Here is a 26,189-nt window from a genome sequence, read left to right as displayed (position 1 = left end):
GAGAAATCAGTACCCAGAACAACCACCTCTGGCCGTGATAATGGCCTTGATACGCCTGGGCATTGAGTCAAATAGAGCTTGGATGGCGTGTACAAGTACAGCTGCCCATGCAGCTTCAACACGATACAACAGTTCATCAAGAGTAGTGACTGGCGTATTATGATGAGCCAATTGCTCGGCCACCATTGAACAGACGTTTTCAATTGGTGAGAGATCTGGAGAATGTGCTGGCCAGGGCAGCAGCTGAACATTTTCTGTATCCAGAAAGGCCCGTACAGGACCTGCAACATGCGGTCATGCATTATCCTGCTGAAATGTAGGGTTTCGCATGGATCAAATGAAGGGTAGAGCCACGGGTCGTAACACATCTGAAATGTAGCGTCCACTGTTCAAAGTGCCATCAATGCGAACAAGAGGTGACCGAGAAGTGTAACCGATTGCACACCATACCATTATGCCGGTACGGCGATGACGAATACACGCTTACAATGTGCGTTCACAGCGATATCGCCAAACACAGATGCGACCATCATGATGCTGTAAACAGAACCTGGATTCATCCGAAAAAATGACGTTTGGCCATTCGTGCACCCAGGTTCGTCGTTGAGTACACCATCGCAGGCGCTCCTGCCTGTGATGCAGCGTCTAGGGTAACCACAGCCATGGTCTCAGAGCTGATAGTCCTTGCTGCTGCAAATGTCGTCGAACTGTTCGTGCAGGTGGTTGTTTTCTTGCAAATGTCCCCATCTGTTGACTCAGGGATCAAGACGTGGCTGCACGATCCATTACAACCATGCATCACAACAACGTTTCAGCAGGCAATGCCGGTAAACTGCTGTTTATGTATGAGAAATAGGTTGGAAACTTTCCTCATGTCAGCAAGTTGTAGGTGTTGCCACCGGCGCCAACCTTGTGTGAATGCTCTGAAAAGCTAATCATTTGCATATCACAGCATCTTCTTCCTGTTGATTAAATTTCGCATCTGTAGCACGTCATCTTCGTGGTGTAGCAATGTTAATGGCCATTTGTGTATCAAGACTCATGACTTGTTGAGGGGGGAATCGGGTGAAGTGAATGGTGAAGGTGTTGAGGTTAAGATTTCCACAACTTCAGTCCATACTGTGAAGATTTTATCAAAGAATCTGAACCAAGTGAGCAGTTTGGGATTCTGGATGGTTAGGAAGGATTCTTCTAGATGGTTGACATTGGATGGTGCCATGTGGGTGCCCTTTGCTGTAGCATGGATTTGTTTCTCGGTGATGCCTTTAAAAGGGAAAGCTTGTTCAATAGAGGCATTACCATGGTCATTAGGGATGTTACTGCAAAGGGAGGTGACATCAGCTGTGATGAGCAGGGTAAAGCAACAAGAAATGTGGAGAGTCAGTGGAGGAAATGGTCGATGCCTTTTATGTAGGAGGGCAGATTGTGGGCAACAAGCTGAAGGTGTTGATCCACAAGAGCAGAGTCTCTCTCTGGGGATGCACAGTGAACAGCCAGAATTGGGTGTCCTGGCTGGTTGTGTTCATGGAATGTAGGATCCATGTAGAAGGTGGTAGTGCAGGGAGGGGTGGGGGTTGGAGGGAGGAAATACTCAGGGTTGAGGTTGTGAGATGGACCTAAGAATTTGAAGAGGGGCTGGAGATCATGCTGGATGACAGGAATGCGGTCACTGTGGTAGTGTTTGTAGGTGGACATACCTGACTGCTGGCTGAGTCCCTCAGTCAGGTTCCCTGCAGATCATAACCAGTAGGCAGGTGAGACTGTATTTTAAGGTCAGGATCATTTTTTAGGTGATGGGTTGTAGTTCATTCTGTGCATGTAATGTTAGTTTCCAGTAGAGGGATTTAGCGAACGATGGTGAGACAAAATTTGAAGTTAGCAAATTCTGGAAAGTTAGCGGAGTAATTTTTTTTGTTGGGGGGGAGGGGGGAGTGGGTGTGGATCATGGTTGGATAAAGGAGTGAATTGAGTCAAGATTATTTAGTATTGGTTCTGGATTGAGTTTGATTAGAAGGCTGGGTGGCAAAAAATCATTTCCACTGTAGGGACTGGGAGGAGAAAAGGAGGTCTTGAAAAATCCCAGCATGATTGAATTTGGAAGTAGGGCAAAAATTAAGGCATTTGAAAGGACTGATACTTCTGTGTCACTGAGGCTTGTAGAGGAAAGATTTGACAGTGTTTTGGGTTTGTTTAGTTCCTGAATTCTGTATGGTTGTGGGTGAGAGTCTAGAGGATGTGATAAATTCAGTATGTTTGCCAGGCAGCATTTGTCAGCTGTGAGGGGATATGGGGGAGATTTGTAGGGGTTCTTGTAGATATGTTGAATAGTGGTAGTCCGTGGCAGGAAAGGGCTGGAAAGTTTTTTGCGGTGGCATTATGTATGCTGCATTACATGCAGGAGGGCAGGCGTCCCATCTTCCAGATGGGATGCAAGAATTTGATTGCAGAGCAGGAGAATTTTATGAATCAAGCGGAGGGACTTCAAGGAGATTTGAGCCATATGTGTAATTCACAAAGATATATATATATATATATATATATATATATATATATATATATATATATATATATCTTGTTCACATTATAGAAAAGCACAGGAACTCGGTTTTTTTTAATCTGTCTGAATCATAGCCATCCTGAAAGAAGTTAATTATTTCTTTAAATTGTATGTAAACAAAAATAAACTATGTAGTTACTTGGTAAGTAAACTTTATGAGAACCTTAACAAACAATTTCATATAGGTAGATTGAACACTGTTGGCAGTCAAAATTGCAATACTATGAAGGCGTCATGAAACAAATCTCATATTGGCTTGAGGTGGGCCACATACTTGGATAACCATCTACACATTCTGTATGTAGGGAAGATTATGCAGCTGGCTTTTCATTCAGAAATAACATTTGAATGTTGGTTGGTTGTGAGAAGACAGCATGAGAAATGTCAGAATTTGACAGTGTCAGGATTGTGGTCAATAAACACCACTATTTACTGTTCCATGATATTCTTGCTCACATTGATCAGGATCCCATGACTGTCATGCATGTATGAAATCAATGGGTTCAGGGGGCATACTCCGTGCCATGCAAGACATCAGTGATCTAATGTGACTAGCACTGGAGGACAGACAGTTTGCTTGGGCACACAGGATTATACAGCCACTTCATGTACCATAAGTTATGCAGTGGGCTTGTTCACAGCAAGATGAGTATCCACACGGAGAGTAAGACATCTGGAGCACAAGCACCATTATTGCAGTTTTCATTGATGTAGCAGCAGAAGGAAGCTTACCCGCATTGCTGCATCCAACAGCAGTAGTGGACACAGGAGTGGCAGTACATTTTTCTAGTGTCCTGAGTCTAGCATACCACATCACAGTGGTTGAATCTCTGTGTGGATCCTGAGAGGAGAACAGATGTTGCCAGATGGCTTTTCTCTTCATCATACAGGCTCAGCACACATGATGATGGTGTAGGGTCATGTTGTGTACACATGATCACTTCTGAATTGCATAGCTAGCAACCTGGACTGCAGCTTAGATTTCTTTAAGGCTGGTGGGCATGCCATAGATTTGACGTCCCTGTGACATTGTCTTTCAGCAAGGTAACACTAAACTTTATGTTGCTCTTTCCTCGACACAGAGGATGACTGTTGCATTCGCCAGCACATTGTACAAATCTCTCATCCCCATTGAAAATATCTTGTTACGGATTTTGGGAGACTCGCACGCCACCACTCACCAGCCATTACAGTTGAGGAACTCGTGGCATAGTGTTGAAGCAGCATGGAATGTTGTACCTGTATCTATCATCCAAGCTCAGGTTGACTTGATGTCCAGTTGGTTTATAGCAATTTCTGCTGTCAGAGGTGGCAGCTCTGTGTACTAAATTTTGCACTGTGTAAACCTGTAAAGCACTTAATTTTCTTTCCACTATACTGTATATACATGGTAAGTAAAATTTCAATGTTTGCTATCCTTCCTGGTGGTGCAGTGTACTTTTAGTTTTGAGATCTAATTTTACTCCAAGTTCCAGTGTCCTGTTCAACTGGAATAGTTTTGAGCAGAGGCACTAGTATTAGGAATTCTTAAAGTCTTGTCAGTCTGTGAAAGTTTGGAAGGCACTGCTGGCATCGTTTTTAACTGGGGTGTGTGTTTGGGTCTTCACTACATACTCTCTGTTTTGTATTCTAATCACCTACTCAATACAGGGTGGTCCCGAATTCATGGTACAAACTTTAATGGTAGGTGCAGGACATTGTAACAAGGATATATTGTATAGGAATGTATAGTCCCAGGTGACGCGGTGAGGCGTAAACAGGGGAAATAACGGCCGAAAGGAAAACGAAAGATTTTATTGAAATCGTTGTTGACAAGTGTCATGTTTACAGTAAGTGTTCAAAATTGCGTCCACCATGAGCGATACATGCTTGACAGCGTCGGTGCAGCGATTGGCGTACACGTTCAAAGATGCCTGGTATTTCACGCACACCTGCAGCAGCTACAGATATGCGAGCAACGAGATCCTCATCTGAGTCAACTGGAGTCTCATAAACAAGGCTCTTAAGATGTCCCCATAAAAAGTAATCGAGGCAAGAGAAATCAGGAGATCGGGGTGGCCAAGGGACTGGTCCACCACGCCCAATCCATCTAGCACCAAACGTGGCATTCAGGTAATTCCGTACAGCAGTGCTGAAGTGTGCTGGCGCTCCATCGTGCTGAAACCACATGCGGTTACGAATGGCGAGCGGAACATCTTGCAGCAGTTCTGGTAACACTTCTTGCAGAAAAATAAGATAGCTTTCGCCACAGAGTCGCGTGGGTAGTAAGTATGGCCCAATCAAAAAGTCGTTCACAATACCAGCCCACACATTAATACCGAAACGTTGTTGATACGCATGTGGACGCGTTGCATGTGGATTATCTGTTGCCCACACATGGGAATTGTGCGCATTAAAGACACCCTCGCGTGAAAATGTCGCTTCATCTGTAAATAGCACATGACCTACGAAATCCGGCTGCAACGCACATTGCTGCAACAACCACTGGCAGAAGTTCACGCGAAGAGGATAATCTGCCGGATTCAATGCTTGTACTTTTTGAAAATGGAAGGGGTGTAAGCGATTTTCATTTAACACTCTGCATACAGTCTGATGACTCACATGTACGTCACGCGCAACAGTTCTTGTGCTTGACTCGGGTCTATCAGCCACTATGTTCAAGATGCGTTCTTCCAGTCGTGGAGTGCGTACAGCTCTTAATCGACCAGCGTCATGTCTGTTGACGTCGAACGTACCTGTTTCACAAAGTTGACGATGTAACCGTTGAAAAATTCTATGATCCGGCATTCGTCGATTAGGATACTCCGCGCGATACATTCGTAACGCAGCTCTGGCGTTACCATTTGCACGGCCGTACATGTAATGCATGTCTGCTTTTTCTGCATACGTAAAGTCACCCATCGTCTACGGCAGCACAATTGTGAATGGCGCTTGTCCCTACTGCGATACATCATGTTCATCTACTGCCCTCTACTGGCAGTGACACCAACCGATCACTCCATTTCTCTTTCCCCTGTTTACGCCTCACCGCGTCACCTGCGACTATACATTCCTATACAATAAATCCTTGTTACAATGTCCTGTACCTACCATTAAAGTTTGTACCATGAATTCGGGACCACCCTGTATATTTGCTGAATTTCTCAGGAGGACCATCCACAGAAACCAGATTTACAAATCTGGTTTTCTATATTGATAAATTGTAGTTCTGTCATTGTTTTAATTAGTGCATTTAGAATAAGAATCAGTAGGACAAGAACTTATGCCCATTACTAATGGAAATGTTAGCAAGGGACTTAATCATGTCATCTTTCATGGTCAAGTTTCCTTCAGTACCAATAGTGTTAGTATACTTTTTATTAACCAGTGCACTCAAAGTTTAGAATGGCTTGTTTATATGCTCTCCTCCTTTTTCCGCCTAGCTTAGGAACACAAATAGTTGTTGTTTATCACAGATAATGTTTTTTATGTTGTCTTATACAAAAACTTTATGAAACTGTTGATTCAGCAGGAATTCTGATGGATATTGACAGCAATGTGTCAGTAGCTTATGGTAAAATACTACTATGAAAAGTTGTGAGGTGCTCAATGCCTTTCATATCTTCAATGACCCTTCAAAACTAGTCCACATAAAGATCCACTGTACTATTCCCACACATGCCCTTCATCTTCTGATTGTGGGCCAGGCACCAATTATAGAGGACCACCACCATCATTTCTGAACTATTTCCTTCTCTGTGTTTGGACTACTTACCATTGTGCCCAAAAGTGAGGAACATTCTACCCACAATCTTTTCCACTCATCCTAAATTGGTATACCACTGCCTACAGTCTTAATATTTCCCGAGGGCATGCAGCTCTACTGTATGGTTAAATGATGATGGCATCCTCTTGGTTAAAATATTCCGGAGGTAAAGTGTCCCCCATTTGGGATTACCCAGGAGGATGGCGTTACCAGGAGAAACAAAACTGGCGATCTATGAATCGGAGTGTGGAATGGAAAATCCCTTAATCAGGGAGGCAGGTTAGAAAATTTTAAAAGGGAAATGGATAGGTTAAAGTTAGGTATAGTGGGAATTAGTGAAGTTTGGTGGCAGGAGAAACAGGACTTGTGGTCAGGTGAAGCAGGGTTATAAATACAGAATCAAATAGGGGTAATGCAGGAGTAGGTTTAATATGATTACGGATCAGCTACTATGAACAGCATAGTGAATACATTTAGTAAAGATACACATGAAGTAGTAAAAGTTTATATGCCAACTAGCTCTGCAGATGAGGAGAAGGTTGAGGAAATGTATGATGAGATAAAAGAAATTTTTCAGTAAGTCAAGGAAGCCAAAAATTTAGTAGTCATGGGAGACTGAAATTCGGCACTAGGAAAAGGAAGAGAAAGAAATGGTAAATATGGACAGGAGGAATGGAATGAAAGAGGAAGCCACCTGGCAGAATTTTGCGCAGAGTGTAATTTAATCATATCTAACACTTAGTTTAAGAATCATGAGAGAATATTGTGTACATGGAGACAACCTGGAGGCACTGAAAGGTTTCAGATTGATTGTATAATGGTTAGAGAGAGATTTCAGAACCAGATTTTAAATTGTAAGACATTTCCAGGGGTAGATGTGTACTCTAACCACAATTCATTGGTTGTGAACTGCAGATTGAAACTGAAGAAACCACAAAAAGGGGGAATTCAAAGAGATGGGACCTGCATAGATTGAAAAAACAAGAAGTTATAGAGCATTTCAGAGGGAGCATTAGGGAACAATTGACGAGAACAGGGGAAAGGAATACACTAGAAGAAGAATGGGTAGCTTTGAGAGTTGAAATAATGAAGACAGCAGAGGATCAAGTAGGTAAAAAGATGAAGCCTAATGGAAATCCTTGGGTAACAAGAGAGATATTCAATTTAATTGATGAAAAGTGAAAATGTAAAAATGCAATAAATGAAGCAGGAGAAAGGGAATACAAATGTCTAAAAAATGGGAACAACAGGAAGTGCAAAATGGCTAATCAGGAATGGCTAGAGGACAAATATAAGGATGCAGGAGAAACAGGACTTGTGGTCAGGTGAAACAGGGTAAGATAATGCCCCAGGAAGATTGGAGAGCTTTGAAGAAAAGAGGACCACCTGTATGAATATCAAGAGGTAAGATGGAAAACCAGTCCTAAGCAAAGAAGGAAAAGCAGAAAGGTGGAAGGAGTATACAGAGGGTGTATACAAGGGAGATGTACTTCAGGGCAATATTGTGGAAGTGGAAGAGCACGTAGAGGAAGATGAGGAGGGACATATGATACTGCATGAAGAATTTGGCAAAGCACTGAAAGACTTACGTCGAAACAAGCCCTGGGAATATATAACATTCCGTTAAAGCTACGGATAGCCTTGGGAGAACCAACCATGACAAAATTTTTCCATCTGGTGAGCAAGATATGTTAGATAGGCAAAATACAGTCAGACTTCAAGAAGAATATAATAACCCCAATTCCAAAGAAAGCAGGTGCTGACAGGTGTGAAAATTGTCAAATTATTAGTTTAATAAGTCACAGCTGCAAAATACTAACACGAATTCTTCACAGGAGAAATCAGTTTGGATTCCAGAGAAATGTAGGAACATGCGAGGCAATACTGACCTTATGACTTCTCATGGAAGGTAGGTTAAGGACAGACAAACATACATTTACAGCATTTGTAAACTTACAGAAAGCGTTTGACAATGTTGACTGGAACACGCTCTTTCAAATTCTAAAGGTAGCAGGGGTAAATTACAGGGAGTGAAAGGATACGTACGTTTTTTATGAGAACCAGATGGCAGTTAGAAGAGCCAAGGGGCAGGGAAGTATCGGTTGAGAATGGAGTGAAACAGGGTTGTAGCATATCCCAAATGTTATTCCATCTGCATATTGAGCAGGTAGTAAAAGAAAAATTTGGAGTAGGAATTAAAGTCCAGGGAGAACAAATAAAAACTTTACGGTTTGCCAGTGACATTGTAATTCTGTCAGAGACAGCAAAGGACTTGGACAAGCAATTGAACAGAATGGACAGTGTGTTGAAAGGAGGATATAAGACAAACATCAACAAAAGCAAATCGACGATAATAGAATGTAGTCAAATTAAATCAGATGATGCTGAGGAATAAGATTAGGAAATGACACTTCAAGTAGTAGATGAGTTTTGTTATTTGGGCGGCAAAATAACTGATGATGGTTGAAGTAGAGGCGGTATAAAATGTAGACTGATGATGGCAAGGAAAGCGTTTCTGAAAAAGAAATTTGTTAATATCCAGTATAGACTTTAGTATCAGGAAGTCCTTTCTGAAAGTATTTGTATGAAAGTATGTATGAAAGTGAAACATATATAATAAATGGTTTAGACAAGAAGAGAATAGAAACTTTTGAAATTTGGTGCTACAGAAGAGTGCTGAAGATTTGGTGGGAAGATCATGTAACTATTGAGAAGGTACTGACTAGAATTGGGGAGAAGAGGAATTTATGGCACAACTTGACTAGAAGAAGGGATCGGTTGGTAGGACACAATCTGAGGTTTCAAGGGATCACCAATTTAGTACTGGAGGGAAGCGTGGAGGGTAAAAATCGTAGAGGGAGACCAAGAGATGAATACGCTAAGGAGATTCAGAAGGATGTAGGCTGCAGTAGTTACTTGTAGATGAAGCAGCTTGCACAGGATGGAGTAGGATAGAGAGCTGCATCAAACCAGTCTTTAGACTGAGACCACAACAACAACATGCAGTCCATGATAAGAACTGGTTAGTCTTTATGCCAGATGTACTCCCAGCCCCTTACCACATGGTTCATGTCCCTGTATAACACTTGTCCTCTTATCAGTCCCTTCACTAGTACATCATGTCCCACCCTATTATAACTTATCAGAGGAAGGGTGACATGTGAAAGCAGTCATATAATGTACGAGCTCTGCTATAACTTCTGCACAGCCTTTTATGTGGGCATGACCACCAACTTGGTCTCAATGCAAATGAAAGACCATTGTCAAATGGAGGCTGAGCAGAGAAGTCCCCCTAGTGATGGAATGTGCTGACAAGTACAACAAGCTCAAGTTCAATGGCTGCAACACAAACTTTGTCATGTGGATCCCCTCCTTCTCCAATACCAATTTTTCTGAACTGTGTAGATGAGAATTGTTCTCTAGACATTTCTTCAAGCCCACCATTTTTCTGGCCTCAGTCCATCAGCTCCTGTCCCACATCCCCTTCACAATCCACTCCTTAATGTCTTTGCATACCACATGTACAGTGTCCAGTCACATTAATGTGACCACCTGTCAAAAAGCCTAAATATGGTCCACAAGGATAGATGCATACTTAAGTTTATCCAGTGTGCCTTCCACAATGACAAGATCATCCACAGACTGCCATAAAACATTCCCCAGACCATACTGCTCCCTCCTCCAGCCTGTATTCTTCCGACAGTTGTTGCAGGGTGTTCGGTTTCATAAATTTTACATCATACTTGGCACTGATGGAGTGTGAAACATGATTCATCTGAAAAGAAAGGTCAGCAGTCGCCACTCAGTGGCTGTCCAGTTGCGGTACTGGCATGCAAATTCCAGGGTTTCTCACCGATGAACAGCAGTGTGGTTGCATGAACCAAGCGTCTGCTGCAGAGGCCCATATGCAGCAATGTTTGCTCAGTGGTCATTTAGGAGACACTGTTGGTAGCCTCTTGGTTCATCTGGGCAGTCAGTTCCTCAGCAGTTGAGCGTCTATTCTCCCACATATCTATCTCCACAGCTGTCATTCAGCCCTGCCATGTGTGGTCTTTGGTACACCACAGTTCCTCCGCTCCGGTTTAGATAGTGCCAGTTTGCTGTGCACGGCATATTTTAACCACGATGCACGCGAACAGGTTACAGACTTAGCCATTCCAGAAGTATTTCCACTCTTGACCTGAAAGCCAATGATTTTGCCATTTTGGACATCAGATAGTTACTAGTAGAGACCGGATTATTTGCATCATCAAAACCTTAGAACGTGCATGAAAAATGCTTAAAATGCATCAAAAGTGTCAAAATATGCAAGATCAAGTAATAAAAAATCATGGTAGTTACTGCGTGCATTATATCAGAGTCGAACCTGTGTGTATCACTTACAAGGAAGAGTGCTGGCCACACGAAAAATCGGTACATTTAGAAGACCAATGTCATTTTCTGAATACTTTCTAGTAGAGGTTACTAAGGGGGCCTTCCTGGGATTATGTTTTAAAAATTTGCGAAATGGGGACGCATACTATGTTTCAAGAACTGTTCCTTTTTTGCTATTGTTGTCGGTAACAACCGGATGCGATACTAGTGAATTGCAGCGAAATAATAGATATGTACAGGACCCACTTCAAGATACATCACACGCATGCTTAAACACTCTGTAATATTTTATTGAAAAAACAACAGACAGTCATGAATTTTTTTGAACAGTTGCTACTATTGGATGGAAGCATCATTTAAAATTTATATTACATTTTTCTACTATTGTAATCATAAATGACCAAGTACTGTTCTAAATATTCGGTAGTAAGATTGTGTCTTCTATCACTCAAAACATTTTTATATGCAGAAAAGGAGCATTCTACATCAACTGAGGTAACTGGGCAGTATTGGAATGTGGGTGCTATGTTGGCACTTATTTTTTCTGGTAAAAATTCACCTGTCCCATTAATAAAACTATCAATTTGGCATAAGGGTTCAAAGCCCAGGTTATTGTTTAAAATGTTTTCAAACTTTTCTTTAAGTTTTCTTGGGAATATGTGGGGCAACGAGGAGTTCACTAGAATAATTTTATTCATTAGGTGAATAGATCCATGCAGCGCCAAGCCTTGAGTTTCAAGCTTTTTAATACTTGTAGGTATATGGGGAAAATGAGTGCTAATCACAGAATGTCCTTTTTAATACCGGAATCATTAAAAGCCTCTTTGCACTGACAAACTGGCTTAGTCTCTCCACTATCGAAGTTGTTTACTGCCCCTCTGATGGATCCGAAATGTTCATTGTAAAATAACACAGCTTTGACCCACGTACCCCAACAAGTTACTACTGGTTTGGGAGGTAAAGGCACATCTGGTAGTTTTTCATTGTAGGTCTTGATTCAAGCAGGAGCCTTTAGAAACACTTTCTTAGGGATAAAATCAGTTTGTTTACATTCACAAATGTGGAATGCACTTCTTCTCCATGAGCAAAGCACGTCACATGAATCAAATTAGCATAAAATAGTTGGAAGGCTTTTACTGCTTTGATAATATAGCATCTTAAATAAACAAGAATACCCTTTCATCTGCAGAAGATTCTGGAAATATTTTTCTAATACCCTCATTGACAAATCTGGTGATCATAGAATGTTTTACTTTTTCAAGTTCTTTGCAGGCCGCTAAATAGATAGAAGAGGGCTCTTCTTTTAAAGCACCAACAATTAAACTTACAATGTAACGACCACAGCCGGCCGTGGTGGTCTCGCGGTTGTAGGCGCGCAGTGCGGAACCGTGGGACTGCTACGGTCGCAGGTTCGAATCCTGCCTCGGGCATGGATGTGTGTGATGTCCTTATGTTAGTTAGGTTTAAGTAGTTCTAAGTTCTACGGGACTGATAACCACAGCAGTTGAGTCCCATAGTGCTCAGAGCCATTTGAGCCATTTAACGACCACAAGTGTCTGTAGTTTTGCAACTTAAATCCAGATAATGCTGTTGTCGAGTTCATTGCATATTTCTTCCAGAACATTTATGTAAATTGTTGGTATGTAATTTTTATGCAATGTTGAGTCATCTGGTATATTTTTATTAAGCAATATTTGCACAAGAAGCCTTTGAGGATAGGGTTTGTAAGTTTGTGAAGAGGAATATTGCTTGCATTGAATGCTTCACGTAGATCTATGTTAAACTGACTTTTTTTGTTACCTTTGGACAAATCCCTACTACTGGAACTTGTGTCAGAACTTGTCGTCGTGGTCCTTTCTTCCACATTACTGTGATATGAAGACTTGTCTTGACATGCTGGTCTATTTGAAACTTTTTATTGCACAAAACATTTTGGTCACAAACTCAACAATATAAAACAATTCTGTGATATATAAATGTTCCAGGATGGTCAGCTATTCATAAAATGACGTTCCTTCTTCCGGACGGCATGGCGCACAACACGTTACACACTACACATCATAAAGACGTTCAGCTGTGTACAAATAAATAGAAAGCTAAACCAAAACAATGGCCGTACAACTAGAAGTTTGCGTAGTTTAGTTTGTTGCCAATGCATATGGTATGGCAGCGGAGGGGATGAACCGGGGGCGCGAGCGCAGGAGCTCTGACTCTGCCTGTTCCTGTTCCTCTTCTGTAATAATTTCACTAGGCAGTGGCCTCTTGGTTAGCAGTGGCACACTGTTCTAGATGTGGTCAATCTGCGAGACATCAAAACTATATCGAATAGAGATTGCCTGTCTAAATTTTTAAAATATTGTAAACATAGAGCGAAAATATGCATTGTCACTAGTTTTTAGTTAAAATATGCAATAACTGGTGAAAAGGAGCCAAAATGCATATGCAACGTGCAAATGCATATAATCTGGTCTCTAGTTATGACAGTGACTGCACAGTTTTCTGTATCCCCCTGACACACTTTTTATACCCTCCACAGGTAGTGCTGCCACCTGCTGTCTACACGTAGTTAGTGCACATTGATTTCGGATGTAGGCAATGGTCACATTAATGCGACTAGACCATGTAGTTTCCCCAGCTCACAGCAGAGTTAGTAGCCCTCCCCTCCTGCCACCAGCATTCTTGCTTCTCTTACCCACTTCAAAAGATACAACATTTCACCCCAGTTGAGCTGCAGTGCAGATGCATTTTATTCGGCCAGGACAACGTACCCTTCCAGGTGTGTGTGTGTGTGTGTGTGTGTGTGTGTGTGTGTGTGTGTGTGTGTGTGTGTGTGTGTGTGTGTGTGTTTTGTGTGTGTTTTTTGGTTCTGTACTAGTTAGCTCTGATGAAGGATGTTGTCAGAATGCTTTCAGTTTTATTTGCCTATCAACTACTCAGTGTCTCAAGTATAGTGAGGGTTGTTACCCTTGTTGTTGTTGTTGTTGTAGTTGTAGTTGTAGTCTTCAGTCCAGAGACTGGATTGTACCCTCCACGCTGCTCTCCAATACTAATTTGGTGATCCCTTGATGCCTCAATATGTCCTACCAACCAATCCCTTCTTCTAGTCAAGTTGTGCCACAAATTTCTCTCCTCCCCAATTCTATTCAATACATCCTCATTAGTTATGTGATCTACCCATCTAATCTTCAGCATTCTTCTGTAGCACCACATTTCGAGAGCTTCTATTCTCTTTTTGTGTAAATTATTTATCTTCCACGTTTCACTGCCATACATGGCTACACTCCATACAAATACTTTCAGAAATGACTTCCTGACACTTAAATCAATACTGGATGTTAACAAATTTCTCTTCTTCAGAAACACTTTCCTTGCCATTGCCAGTCTACATTTTATATCCTCTACTTCGACCATCATCAGTTATTTTGCTCCCCAAATAGCAAAACTCATCTACTACTTTAAGTGTCTCATTTCCTAATGTAATTCCCTCAGCATCACCCGATTTAATTCGACTACATTCTGTTATCCTCGTTTTGCTTTTGTTGATGTTCATCTTGTATCGTCCTTTCAACAAACTGTCCATTCCATTCAACTGCTCTTCCAGGTCCTTTGCTGTTTCTGACAGAATTACAATGTCACCGGCGAACCTCAAAGTTTTTATTTCTTCTCGATGAATTTTAATACCTACTCCGAATTTTTCTTTTGTTTCCTTTACTGCTTGCTCAATATACAGATTGAATAACATCAGGCATAGGCTACAACCCTGTGTCACTCCATTCCCAACCACTGCTTCCCTTTCATGCCCCTCGTCTCTCATAACTGCCATCTGGTTTCTGTACAAATTGTAAATAGTCTTTTGCTCCCCGTGTTTTACCCCTGCCACCTTTAGAATTTGAAAGAGAGTATTCCAGCCAACATTGTCAAAAGTTCTCTCTAAGTCTACAAATGCTAGAAATGTAGGTTTGTCTTTCCTTAATCTATTTTTTAAGTTAAGTCGTAGGGTCAGTATTGCCTCATGTGTTCCAACATTTCTATGGAATCCAAACTGATCTTCCCCGAGGTCAGCTTCTACCAGTTTTTCCACTCGTCTGAAAAGAATTCGTGGTAGTATTTTGCATCCGTGGCTTATTAAACTGATAGTTTGGTAATTTCCACATCTGTGAACACTTGCTTTCTTTGGGATTGGAATTATTATATTCTTCTTGAAGTCTGAGGGAATTTCGCGTGTCTCATACATCTTGCTCACCAGATGGTAGAGTTTTGTCAGGGCTGGCTCTCCCAAGGCTATCAGTAGTTCTAATGGAATGTTGTCTACTCCCGGGGCCTTGTTTCGACTTAGGTCTTTCAGTGCTCTGTCAAACTCTTCACGCAGTATCATATCTCCCATTTCATCTTCATCTACATCCCCTTCCATTTCCATAAAATTGTCCTCTAGAGCATCGCCCCTGTATAGACCCTCTATATACTCCTTCCACCTTTCTGCTTTCCATTCTTTGCCTAGAACTGGGGTTCCATCTGAGCTCTTGATAGTCATGCAAGTGGTTCTCTTTTCTCCAAACGTCTCTTTAATTTTCCTGTTACCTCTACTCCTCCATTATTTACACTGATCTAGTTCAGTGCAAGTACGAAGAGTCTGATAAAACTTTAGAAATAAGGAACAGTGAAACCCCTATTTTACGTTTTTGTGTGGTCCAGACTTAAAAAACACAAAATTGATGAAAATGCAGAGTCAAGGAAAATGTTAAAACCCCCAAAATATGAGCAAAAATACATGTAATTGGCATATACGATTAAAAATCGCAATCCTCTCCAATACTTTATACAATAATTTGTGTTAATGAAGTTTCAGCAGTTCTTATAAATCACAGATGTGTAGCAGCAAGTAAAAATTCATCAAAAAATTGAAATTGGTATCTGGGTACAAGATAATCAAGCTTTTTTCCAACAAGCTGTAGCCACAAATTACACATTCAAAACAAGCATCTTTGAGAGATCATCCTTTGTGCTCTTGTGCTCACCCAGAAAAAAGCAAAAATTGATGAATGTATCAAATTAAACAAAAAGCATCACAGAAAGTAAGTGGTTAAACCATAAGCATAAATGTGGACATCTGTTTAATGGCATACTTTGTCACCATTTATGTTATTGTTTAATGTTTTCTTACAAGCTGCACTTCATATGCTCACCACTGTTAGTGTTATTTTAGGCTTGATGAGAGACACGCACATGAAAAAATAAGTTTACTTCCACAGTTGACATTACAATCTTATTAGAAGTTGGCTTCAGTGAATTTCTGTACACTGTGTAATATGTAAATTTGAAACAAAGCTCAGGTGCTACAGTTTTGCGTCATGCCCTCTATCACTGCTGCCAATCTTTACGATCTACAGTGTGTTGTGTGTGCAGTGCAAAGTATAAACACGAGTAGTGTGTGTAGTTGTTGCAACTGTATCATGTCAGATTTGAACAGGAAAGTCTTTAAAATGCGTTATCGCAAAATCCTTGTTCTATTTGCATTTGACGTCTGCCATAGCACATCATCTGCACGAAAAGTATATTTTCAGTGCTTCACAAAATTCTTTCACCCCTACCTGCACTTCCGTTGCAGAAGGGCGACTCCACCTCTCCACACATACAGTAGGCAAGCTCATTTCACTGGTGGTAGTGTGGTATGGTGGCTATTGGGTGACTTAACAAGTCACCAGTCAATAAGAGTGTACCAGTCGGAAACAGGTGACATTTCCTCAATTATGACTGAGTGTATTCTACGAGACTCAGTGTTTGAATTTAAAGATCAGCAATTTATATTGTTGCTGAATACAGTACATTAGAAATATGTGCAAAAAAATGAGACTGAGTTAAAAGTGGGACAAGGAAAGGTGGTGGCTGGGCCCCTTCATCACATATGGGCTTGGTCCAGAACACTTCCCATCGACTGTTTCATTTTTCCATTACCATGCAGCCTAGCAGTAGTTGTATCATAATTGTGCAGTGAAACTAAATGTTGCAAGTTGTATTGGCAACACCGATTTTGGATTGCGTCAGCATTTCCTCACACACATATCTCGTCCCACAATGGCCTAAAATATGTCCTTAACTCCACCACCACACCTGATGCGAACCATCCATCTTTGTGCCACTTAAAACTCATGTAGTCTCAGCAAATATCAACAGGAAGAAAATGGGGTGAAGTCAAGCAAGAATTGAGGCAAACCTTTCTAGAAAGAAATGTAAGATCGGGGAATTTTTAGTATTTAAAGGGTTTTTACAGACACTACAAATTTATGGTGTAGAATCACAAAAAATTTAAAATTGGAGAATGTAAAAGCGAAGTTCCATTGTATTATTCCAAAATTTAGTATAAAAGAAACTGGGCGGACCAATTTAAATGTGTACAATTTTTCAGTCGTTGATGCAGCAAATGTGAAAGATCAGAAGAACAAATACTGGTTTCCACAATATGTAAAATTATATCACAATATTTACAGTACAATATAATCCAAAATTTAAAAAAAAATGAACATAAAGAGAAAATGATGGAAAAAAAGATATCAAATAACATATCGATATGTGTTGTCATTGCCTTGAATGTGAGGGAGTGTTACAGTCTGTTGTACAGTATTACAGCTTGTTCCTTAATTGCTTGTAAAGAAAATGTCTTATTTGTAGTGATTTCTTTTGATTTTTGACTCGCGTATGAGTGTAACAAATATGCTAGCCATCTTGAATCACTTAATCATATTTGGTAATTATTCGGAACAGCCACACATTGTACAGCTCCTTACCTTGAATCTCGTAGAATAAGTTCAATCATCTTATGGTTCACCTTCCTCCAAAGAAGTCTGAAGTACTCTCCTTAAAATGATATAGTGATTCTATGCTTCAAAATATTCATAAATACCACTTGTTTGTTTCACACTCATCAATTCAATTCCTCCTTGCTGTCCTCCCCCCTCCCACCTTCTCACAAAAGGTTTTGAGTAATAGCAAAACATTCAAGAACATTTTACTAAACATTTGTGTGTTAGAGCAGTCAGAATTAAAGGTGAATTGATAATTTCATCATTAATCTTATTTTTAAATTTATTCTCTTTTTAATTTTTTTTCTATTTATTTTTTGGCCGTTTGTGATATTGCTTGTTAAGACTATATTGCACTGAAATATAAAATATTTCTTGATTTATTACAGTATAACAAAATTGTTTTTGTTGACAGTTTTGAGAGTTCTTCAATGACAGCTTATTTTTTCTATTTCAGGTATTTGATAAGTTGAAGTACAAGTATACAGCTATTGAATTAGACAATAGGGATGATGGTGATGCGATCCAGTCTGCGCTAGCAGAAATCACTGGTGCCAGATCAGTAAGTTGCATTGTTCAGTAATGTGTGAATACATTTGTTTCCTTCTGTATGTAGCATCCTTGAAGATAAATACAATAAATCTTGCACATGATACAAACATGAAATGAGTAAGTATAAGCTTCGTTGTACAGTGTAGGCTCTTAGTGTGACACACACACACACACACACACACACACACACACACACACACAGTTTCATGTCACTGCTCGCTGCCTTAATATTGCGTTCCTGTTTATAATATTGAATTAATACCATTTTTCAAAGTTTCATTGATTCCACACATAATGCGCTTTGCTGGTATGGATCACAATGTGAAATTATTCATCTCTGCACTACATTGTCTTGAATACACCATTGGTTCTTTTTTCAACTCTCCCTTGAAGGTATTTTCCTTTTCTTTGACATAGAAGAGTTGATTCTCTAGAAATATTGAGGGTTTCGGTAAAAATATTTCATGACTGTCAAAATAGTTGCCTCTCATTTGTATTACAATTGCATACATTGTGTGTTCTGAATTCCAGGAGGCCAAAATTATTTATAACTGTTTCATTTTTCATTGTTTCAAATTTCTGCACAGTTATATGTTTAGTGAAATGCATAAATTTCTTCATGTAATGAAAGTATTCGCTTTCAAAATCTCATTTTCTGAGTGAATCATGTTGTTTAACATTTTATTAATTTCCATTGCATAAAGTTAATGTTACAGACTTTGTACAACACAGTACAATACAGCGATGAATCAGTCTTTCGACTGACAGATGAACATAAACTTATTCTTTACAGGACATTATCAAGTTAGTTTACAGTGAATAATTATTTGCAATATTACAATAAAGGATATAACCTATTTGGGCAATGCAGTCACTGTCCACTGGCTGGATCACTATTGTCCTGCCCTACATAGATCTGCTTCAGACGAAAAGGATGCTACTGCGATACCATTGTTCTCATCATTGGTCATGTGAATCAAACGACCCAAAACTGCCTGAATGTATTGAAACATAAATACTGGAAATGCATTAAAATTTTAAAATTTGGATATTTACCTTTTGTTGCTCAGGTGGAAATGGCAGCAATGTCACCATCAATCATATGTGACACTACCATCGTACAGAATGCTTGGCTGTATCAGGAACATTTGGAAACATATCCTTCAGGGAGAACCAGATGAATGGAGGAGCTGTTTCCTTGGCTGGGTCATAGTGTCAGGGGACACCTTATAAGAAGATACGTTGTTCAAATACTGTACCAAGAAAACACGACATCCTGCCAAAATGTCTGTGAGGACATTATGCACGAGCAGTGTCAGCAAACATGAGAATTTATGCCTAACAGCTCTTTGGGGAGGAGATGTTAAAGAACCTAGGAAGCTGTGTAAGCTATGACAGAAAAGGCAATTGGTAAGTACATTTGCCTTCCACCCGACATGACTTTATAGCCATAATGACAAATGTGATGTGAACTTGGCTGCAGCTATCGGAAATAAATGTCGATCAAACTGTGTTGGTGAGGAAAAGATCTAATTGCATCTTCCAGCAGCTATACATGACCTCCAAGAAACCTACGTATCTTCACATGTTTCTTGTTGCAAATATCAATTCTTTGACCTGCAACTGGGTGTGCCTTTGTGGTCCCTAGGCAAAAATGTAGCAGTTTGTCTAACTTCGAATTTTGTGCAGTAGCACACAGAAGCATTGTAAGGTGATGAGTTGATCCTTATCAGCCTCTCTAGTAAACAGAGGGAAGATTCCACAGTGAAACTAACAGAGATTGCCACCAGTCTCAGGCTTTACCACTGCTACAGAAGAGGTGGTTGCAGTTCTCACACTACATACAGCAGTAGTTGATGACTCTATACTGACCAAGGAAAGACCATCTAAACCATACATATCGAGAGGCGAAATATCACCCTGGGAGCTACAAGAAAATATCAGCATACATGCTTCTCGTTGTTAATAAATGAAATGCTGAGTTCAGCATGTGATGCCAAGATTCTTATGAGAAGTTGTGTAAGTTCTTGGAAGAACCATTCATAAGATATCTTGACAGTGACCACATTGGCAACAAGAAGACTGCATAGCTCCTTAACTCCTCAGGTAGTATATTACACATGGTGTTTCATGCTAGGACTATTGCGCGAAAAGAGGGGTGCAGTGTCAGAAGAGTGTGTGACCCGCGTTCCCTGCTGACAGTTGTGCTGTGGTACCAATAACAGGTGCACCAGTATGGGAGTGAAATGGCACAGCAACTTGAAATGTACTCCAGAGCTGAAGCATGTATGACAGTAAGATTCTTTTGAACAAAGCCTCTAAATTGCAAACAGATTCACTGTGAAATTCTGGTGGTACGCGGACAAAATGTAGTGTCATGTCCAGCTGTAGTGAAATGATACCAACAGTTTGGTCAAGGCTGCACAAATGTAGATGATGGTGATTGGAGAGGAATGCCATCAATATCAACCACAGACAAAAACGTCCAGGTAATCAAAGAGCTGTTTTGCAGAAATCACAGAGTGACTGTTGCGAAAATTGGCCACTATGTGTGCATCTCAATAGGCAGTGCTTACTCCATAATTTGAGACCGTCCATAGTGTCGGAAATTGTGCTCATGCTGGATACTGAGATTACTGTCACCTGCACACAAAGGCACAAGGTTTATGGTGTCTCTGGACTAACTTGAAAATTTTTCTGTAGCAGGCAATGATTTCTTGAGCTACATCATTACAGGTGATGAGACATAGATTCATAATGGAGATACATCCTACCGCTGCAGGAGGATTGCAAAGCAAGGGAATGTCGTGGCCACTGTTTTCTTCAAATGTAAAGGTGTTGTGGGCACGGAGTTTATGGCAAAGGGCACAGTCACTATTGTCGATCCCTACTGTACAGCAGCAACATTGCTGCACAATGCTATAAAGTACAAGAGGTGTGTAAACTTAAGAAAGGGCAGTGTTCTGCATGACAGTGCAATGCCCCAAATGGCATGCCAACACAAGCTCTGCTTAAACTTTTGCTGTGGGAGGTTTGGAAGCATCTGCCGTACAGTCCAGATCTTGCGCCTTATCATTTCCACCTTTTTGAAAAAATGAAAGAATATCTGAAGAACGGGAAAGAGATTTTCAGCATTGAGAATGTTCACAAAGTGGTTCTCAAATGGCTCTGTGATGGAGTGGATTTATGTTTTCGAGGAAGTGAATGGTGAGTAAAATGTCATGATCATTGTTTACGATGACTTGGTGACTGTTGAAAAATGGGTTCATGAATCTGTGTCACTTTGAATTGTGATGTAGCATTCAATAATACCCACTTGGACTGATATAATAATGTGTAACTTACTTTTTAAACGAGAAAGTTGTCTCATAAGCTTCAAAGTGAATAACATAGTCTCAACTTGCTAGGTTCCTTGAGGCAATGCTGTGCTCCCACATAAGAAGTATGACTATGGAAAGAGTGTCTGAATAGATTCCATCCATTATCTCAGTGGACTAAAAACCCAGACATCGGCATGATTAGTTTCTACATAATCTCATTGTTCCTTGGTCTGATGAAAGGATTCATTACGATTCATTGGTGAAAGGTATGATTCTGCAATGAAGAATATGTTCAAGCATGTACTGACTTCTTGTTCAGTGTGCTGTATTTGGAACACGGTCAGTGGTGGCTGTCGGTAGCCTGCTTTCCTCGGCCTACTTCTGGTGAACTTAGAGGGAGAAGACTTGCAGTCATCTACATGGCTCACTGCTCTTGGCATACAGTCAAAGAGCTGCCAGCAGCTGTCATAAAACATCAGTTATTGAGTATGCAACCTGTCATTTGACAAGAGCCTTGCATCTGAATTACATCAGCCATGGGAAATCTTTCACAAGAATAGGTACTCCAATGACCAAATTTTTAGAAGTTCTTAAGCATTAATTGGCCACACGAAAAGAGGAGGAAAAGTAGAAAAAGCCAAAGGTACTCGTGTATCTCACATTTGCTGGGCCAATGTCTGCAAAAATCAGCAGAATTGTGTAAAGCTGGCCGCGGTGGTCTCGCGGTTCTAGGCGCGCAGTCAGGAACCGTGCGACTGCTACGGTCGCAGGTTTGAATACTGCCTCGGGCATGGATGTGTGTGATGTCCTTAGGTTAGTTAGGTTTAAGTAGTTCTAAGTTCTAGGGGACTAATGACCACAGCAGTTGAGTCCCATAGTGCTCAGAGCCATTTGAACCATTTGAATTGTGTAAAAATATGGCAAATTGCTAACTATACAGGGCAAAAAACTACTGAACAGTACTAAAGTTGTTTACGTGAGGCAGGAATTCAAAGAATTGCGTATGACTATGATGTTTTCCGCACAGAAGCACTAATAGAATCATCAAGATCCAGTGTCTGAAGCACACTTGCCACAAACATCAAGTGAAACAAAAGTAGACAGTTACCTGCGGCACTTCATGGGCTATAGTCTAACAAAAATCCTTGCATGGACGTTCTGGGATAGTGTTATTTAGAGAGGCAGTTTAGAGCAGATTAATGGAAAATCTTATCAACAGAGATGTTGGCTATGAAATCAGTGATCCTGAGATCCTACTTTAAAACCAATGAATGAATGAATGAATGAATGAATGAATGAATGAGTGATGGAATGCTCAGTGCTCACATAAACTCACAAATGAACCAACTCTTGAAAATCCATGTGGATTATTGCTGGCTTTCTTCCATAGAATTGGATGCTTTGCAGAACACCTTGAATGGATGATGAGTGGTCCAGAATGAATCACATTTGTAACACTGGAGCTAGGACTGCAGGAGGGTGGAGGTAATCAGGGTTACCTAAAGGGCAGAGAAGATTTCTGGATGACTGTAGATCATGGAGCATCTGGTGACAGCTACAAATTACAGTGTAGAAGTAATGTGCCCAGAAGGCACAAGGTCTGACAGATGATATTACATGCACAATATCATAATTAGTCAGCATTCTCTTACTTGTTCCAATTGATATGTATATTTGATAAATTATGGTGATATGTTTTGATGCATTTTACTGTATTTTACAGAATTAAATCTGTTACGTATTTAAACTGCAGAAGAACCTAGCTGTTGATTGTTTCAAACTTGCAGAACCCTTGAGTTTTGTAATGTTTGTGTAGTGGATCATATAACACACAATGACTGGATCCATTGCATGTGTTTTGAAATATGAGTATCAGCAAGATTTTTTTTTTTTTTTTTTGGAGGGGGGGGTGGGGGAGGACTTTGTCAGAGGCTACATATACTTACCATGCCAATGTCTATGGGGGCTTCCCTGAACAAATGGGAGTGGTAGCCCTTCTCCGCAGAGGGAGAACTTGTGTATAGGCAGATTTTATGAGTATTACGTTGTCTGTCTCCCACAGCACAAACTCCCCATAGTGAGTGGATCCTGTTTGTCTTGTGCTAATCTAAGACATTCATTGATATTCTTGGTCAGTTTTTATGCCATGTTTGTGCAATATAAGAGTACATAACATTTCGTCTGACATGTAACTTCACTGCAAGTTGTGTGTTGTGGCACTCCTTATGTAACTGGTGGAATACCTATTGTTCCTCAGAATGCATTTGAGGTGTTGCATCTCACATCAGAAGTACTGCAGCTCACATATCCATCTTGTGTACATCAAGAATGTATTAATCACACATTTTCTGGTTCAGCTCATGATTTGAAAGTGTGGTAAGTCAAAAGAGGTATTATTAAACTCTTCTGAGCTGCAGGAACAAGAATGCAACACAAGACTCTTTTGAGTTGATTGTAAGGAACAAATTGTACTCCATGAGCTATGTAAGATGTGCCACAAAACCTTACTCTCTACCAAGTGAAAAATCAGAAGGAAAACTGTTGGTACAACCTTTCTGTCGTTCATCTCCAGGGTGACAGACAGAATCGGTTATCTATTGCACATGAGGCTATATATAGAACCAACAAAGAACATTATAGGGTATCTCAGATTGGGGGTGGGGAGAAGCACATCTTGCAATGTCAGGATTGTACCACATCCCGTGTACATGTGGAAAAGTCTGTTGGCATGACCAGATGATCCGGAATACCAGAACACCAAACATAAATGGTATTGCAGTTCGGGACAAGTGAACAAATCTGGTGTGGTAGAGCACTCACTGTCCAGACCAATCATATAATAAAATGTGCTGACACACAGGTTCTCACAGTGAAGAAGAACAGAGCTACCCACATGCACTTGTTCATAGATGTCATTGAAATTCATAAACATGGGAAAGGTTTAAGGAGAAATAAGAAGGCTTTAGATAAGTGGACTTTGAATTCCTGTGTTGTAACGAACAACTATTGCAAAGAACGGTGGAGGAGCTACAGCGATAGTGACTGGGGAAAATGTCCCCATGGATGTTAGTGTGAGAGTACATATAACCTCCAGCCTCAGACTCACCTCAAGTCTGCTCTACCAGCAATGGAGGTTTAATCTTTTAGGTACTGGCAGATTGTCCAAAAAATCATTTAACAGACATGGCTTAATATCTCAAGACGAAAGCAAACACACTGTATGTCAATTCGTCTCGTCACAAGAGCCTTAACTGTTTTGTGACAAAGTTTGAATTGAGGAATGTAGTATTGAAATGGTAGTTTAAGTAAGCTGAGGAAAGACTTCTCACATGATGGTTGAGAGGACTGTTCATGAGATTTTTGTCATTTAGCAAACACAGAATAAAATTTGTCAAATAGATAATTTGCAAGCATCTTAGGGGCTTTAGTTGTACTTATTGTACACTATTCTCATGAAAGGTGACACAGTGATTACCACACTAGACTCACTTTCAGGAGAACAGCGATTCAGACCTGCACCCGATCATCCAGATTTCCTGGATTTTGCTAATTACTCCTGGCAAATGCCAGGATGACAGCTTTGAAAGGGGAAAAAGGCATAGACAGTTTCCATTCCCATCCTCGAAACAAGCTTGTGCTCCATCTCTAAGGACATCAATGTTGATGGGGCAGTTAAATCACTATCTTGCTTCCTTCCTTCTCATGAATTGAGAAGCTTATTAAATAACTAGATTAGTATAATAGTTTACAGCTGTATTGAAATGAGTATCACTTTTTTACATTGTCTTTATGAATGATTGAGATAAAATATTGTTAATGTCTGATATGTTTTTATTTTCAACAGGTTCCAAGAGTATTTGTAAAGGGGAAATTTGTTGGTGGAGGTACAGATGTCAAGCAGCTGTATGAAACTGGACAGCTTGTACAAATGCTATAAAATGAATTGTTTCTGTGTCCATTGCCAATTATATTTGCTACAGAGTTTACTCTTTTTAAGTTAACAGCTTTTGATTACAGATTTTTCAATATAGCTATTTTTTCTATACTAAGATGTAAAGCTACAAAGAGCAGTATTATTTCATGGTGATGTGAAAGGTTGATACACTACTAAGTGAACCACTGTCATAGATTGTGTTACTTTCCATGGCTGTGCAAAAAAAAAAAAAATTGAAATGAGAAACAAGTAATAGAATTCTAATAAAAGCAACTTTTAAAGACAAAAGTCTTTCACAGAGCGAATCAAATGATACCCTTACCATCTTCTTCTTCTCCTCCTCCTCCTCCTCCTCCTCCTCCCACCACCGCCGCCACCGCCACCACCACCAACAATAACAACTCCTTCATGACGTACAGATTTATAAGAAAGCTATGTTTTTCAGAGACAAGTTGGTAAGTATTTCTCATAACTACACTACAGTTAAAAAATACCTGGAATTGGATTAAGTACCATATTTTGCCTCTGTATATGTCTGCTTGTGTCTGTATATGTGTGGATGGATATGTGTGTGTGTGCGCGCGAGTGTATACCCGTCCTTTTTCCCCCCTAAGGTAAGTCTTTCCGCTCCCGGAATTGGCATGACTCCTTACCCTCCCCCTTAAAACCCAAATCCTTTCGTCTTTCCCTCTCCTTCCCTCTTTCCTGACGAGGCAACCGTTGGTTGCGAAAGCTTGAATTTTGTGTGTATGTTTGTGTTTGTTTGTGTGTCTATCGACGTGTCAGCACTTAAAGCGCTGGCAGGTCGATAGACACACAAACATACACACAAAATTCAAGCTTTCGCAACAAACTGTTGCCTCATCAGAAAAGAGGGAAGGAGAGGGAAAGACGAAAGGATGTGGGTTTT

The 26,189-nt window shown here is 40.3% G+C and overlaps 1 protein-coding gene across 4 annotated transcripts in view; it reads left to right on the top strand.

The window, feature by feature from the left end:
- Positions 1 to 25,567, top strand: part of LOC126236187 (uncharacterized) — a 58,701-nt gene extending 33,134 nt beyond the window's left edge. For all 4 annotated transcript variants that reach the window (XM_049945289.1, XM_049945287.1, XM_049945288.1 and 1 more), the window contains exons 4-5: positions 17,931 to 18,035; positions 25,190 to 25,567. In XM_049945289.1, the coding sequence (XP_049801246.1) occupies positions 17,931 to 18,035; positions 25,190 to 25,282 (198 nt within the window). In that variant the 3' untranslated portion in view covers positions 25,283 to 25,567. The remainder of the gene's footprint in view (positions 1 to 17,930; positions 18,036 to 25,189) is intronic.
- The last annotated feature ends 622 nt before the right edge of the window (positions 25,568 to 26,189 follow it).

The sequence above is a fragment of the Schistocerca nitens genome, chromosome 2 (assembly GCF_023898315.1).
Source record: "Schistocerca nitens isolate TAMUIC-IGC-003100 chromosome 2, iqSchNite1.1, whole genome shotgun sequence".
NCBI classification, from domain to species: domain Eukaryota; kingdom Metazoa; phylum Arthropoda; class Insecta; order Orthoptera; family Acrididae; genus Schistocerca; species Schistocerca nitens.
Note: the sequence above shows the minus strand (reverse complement) of the source record. Positions and strands in the feature narration are given on the sequence as shown.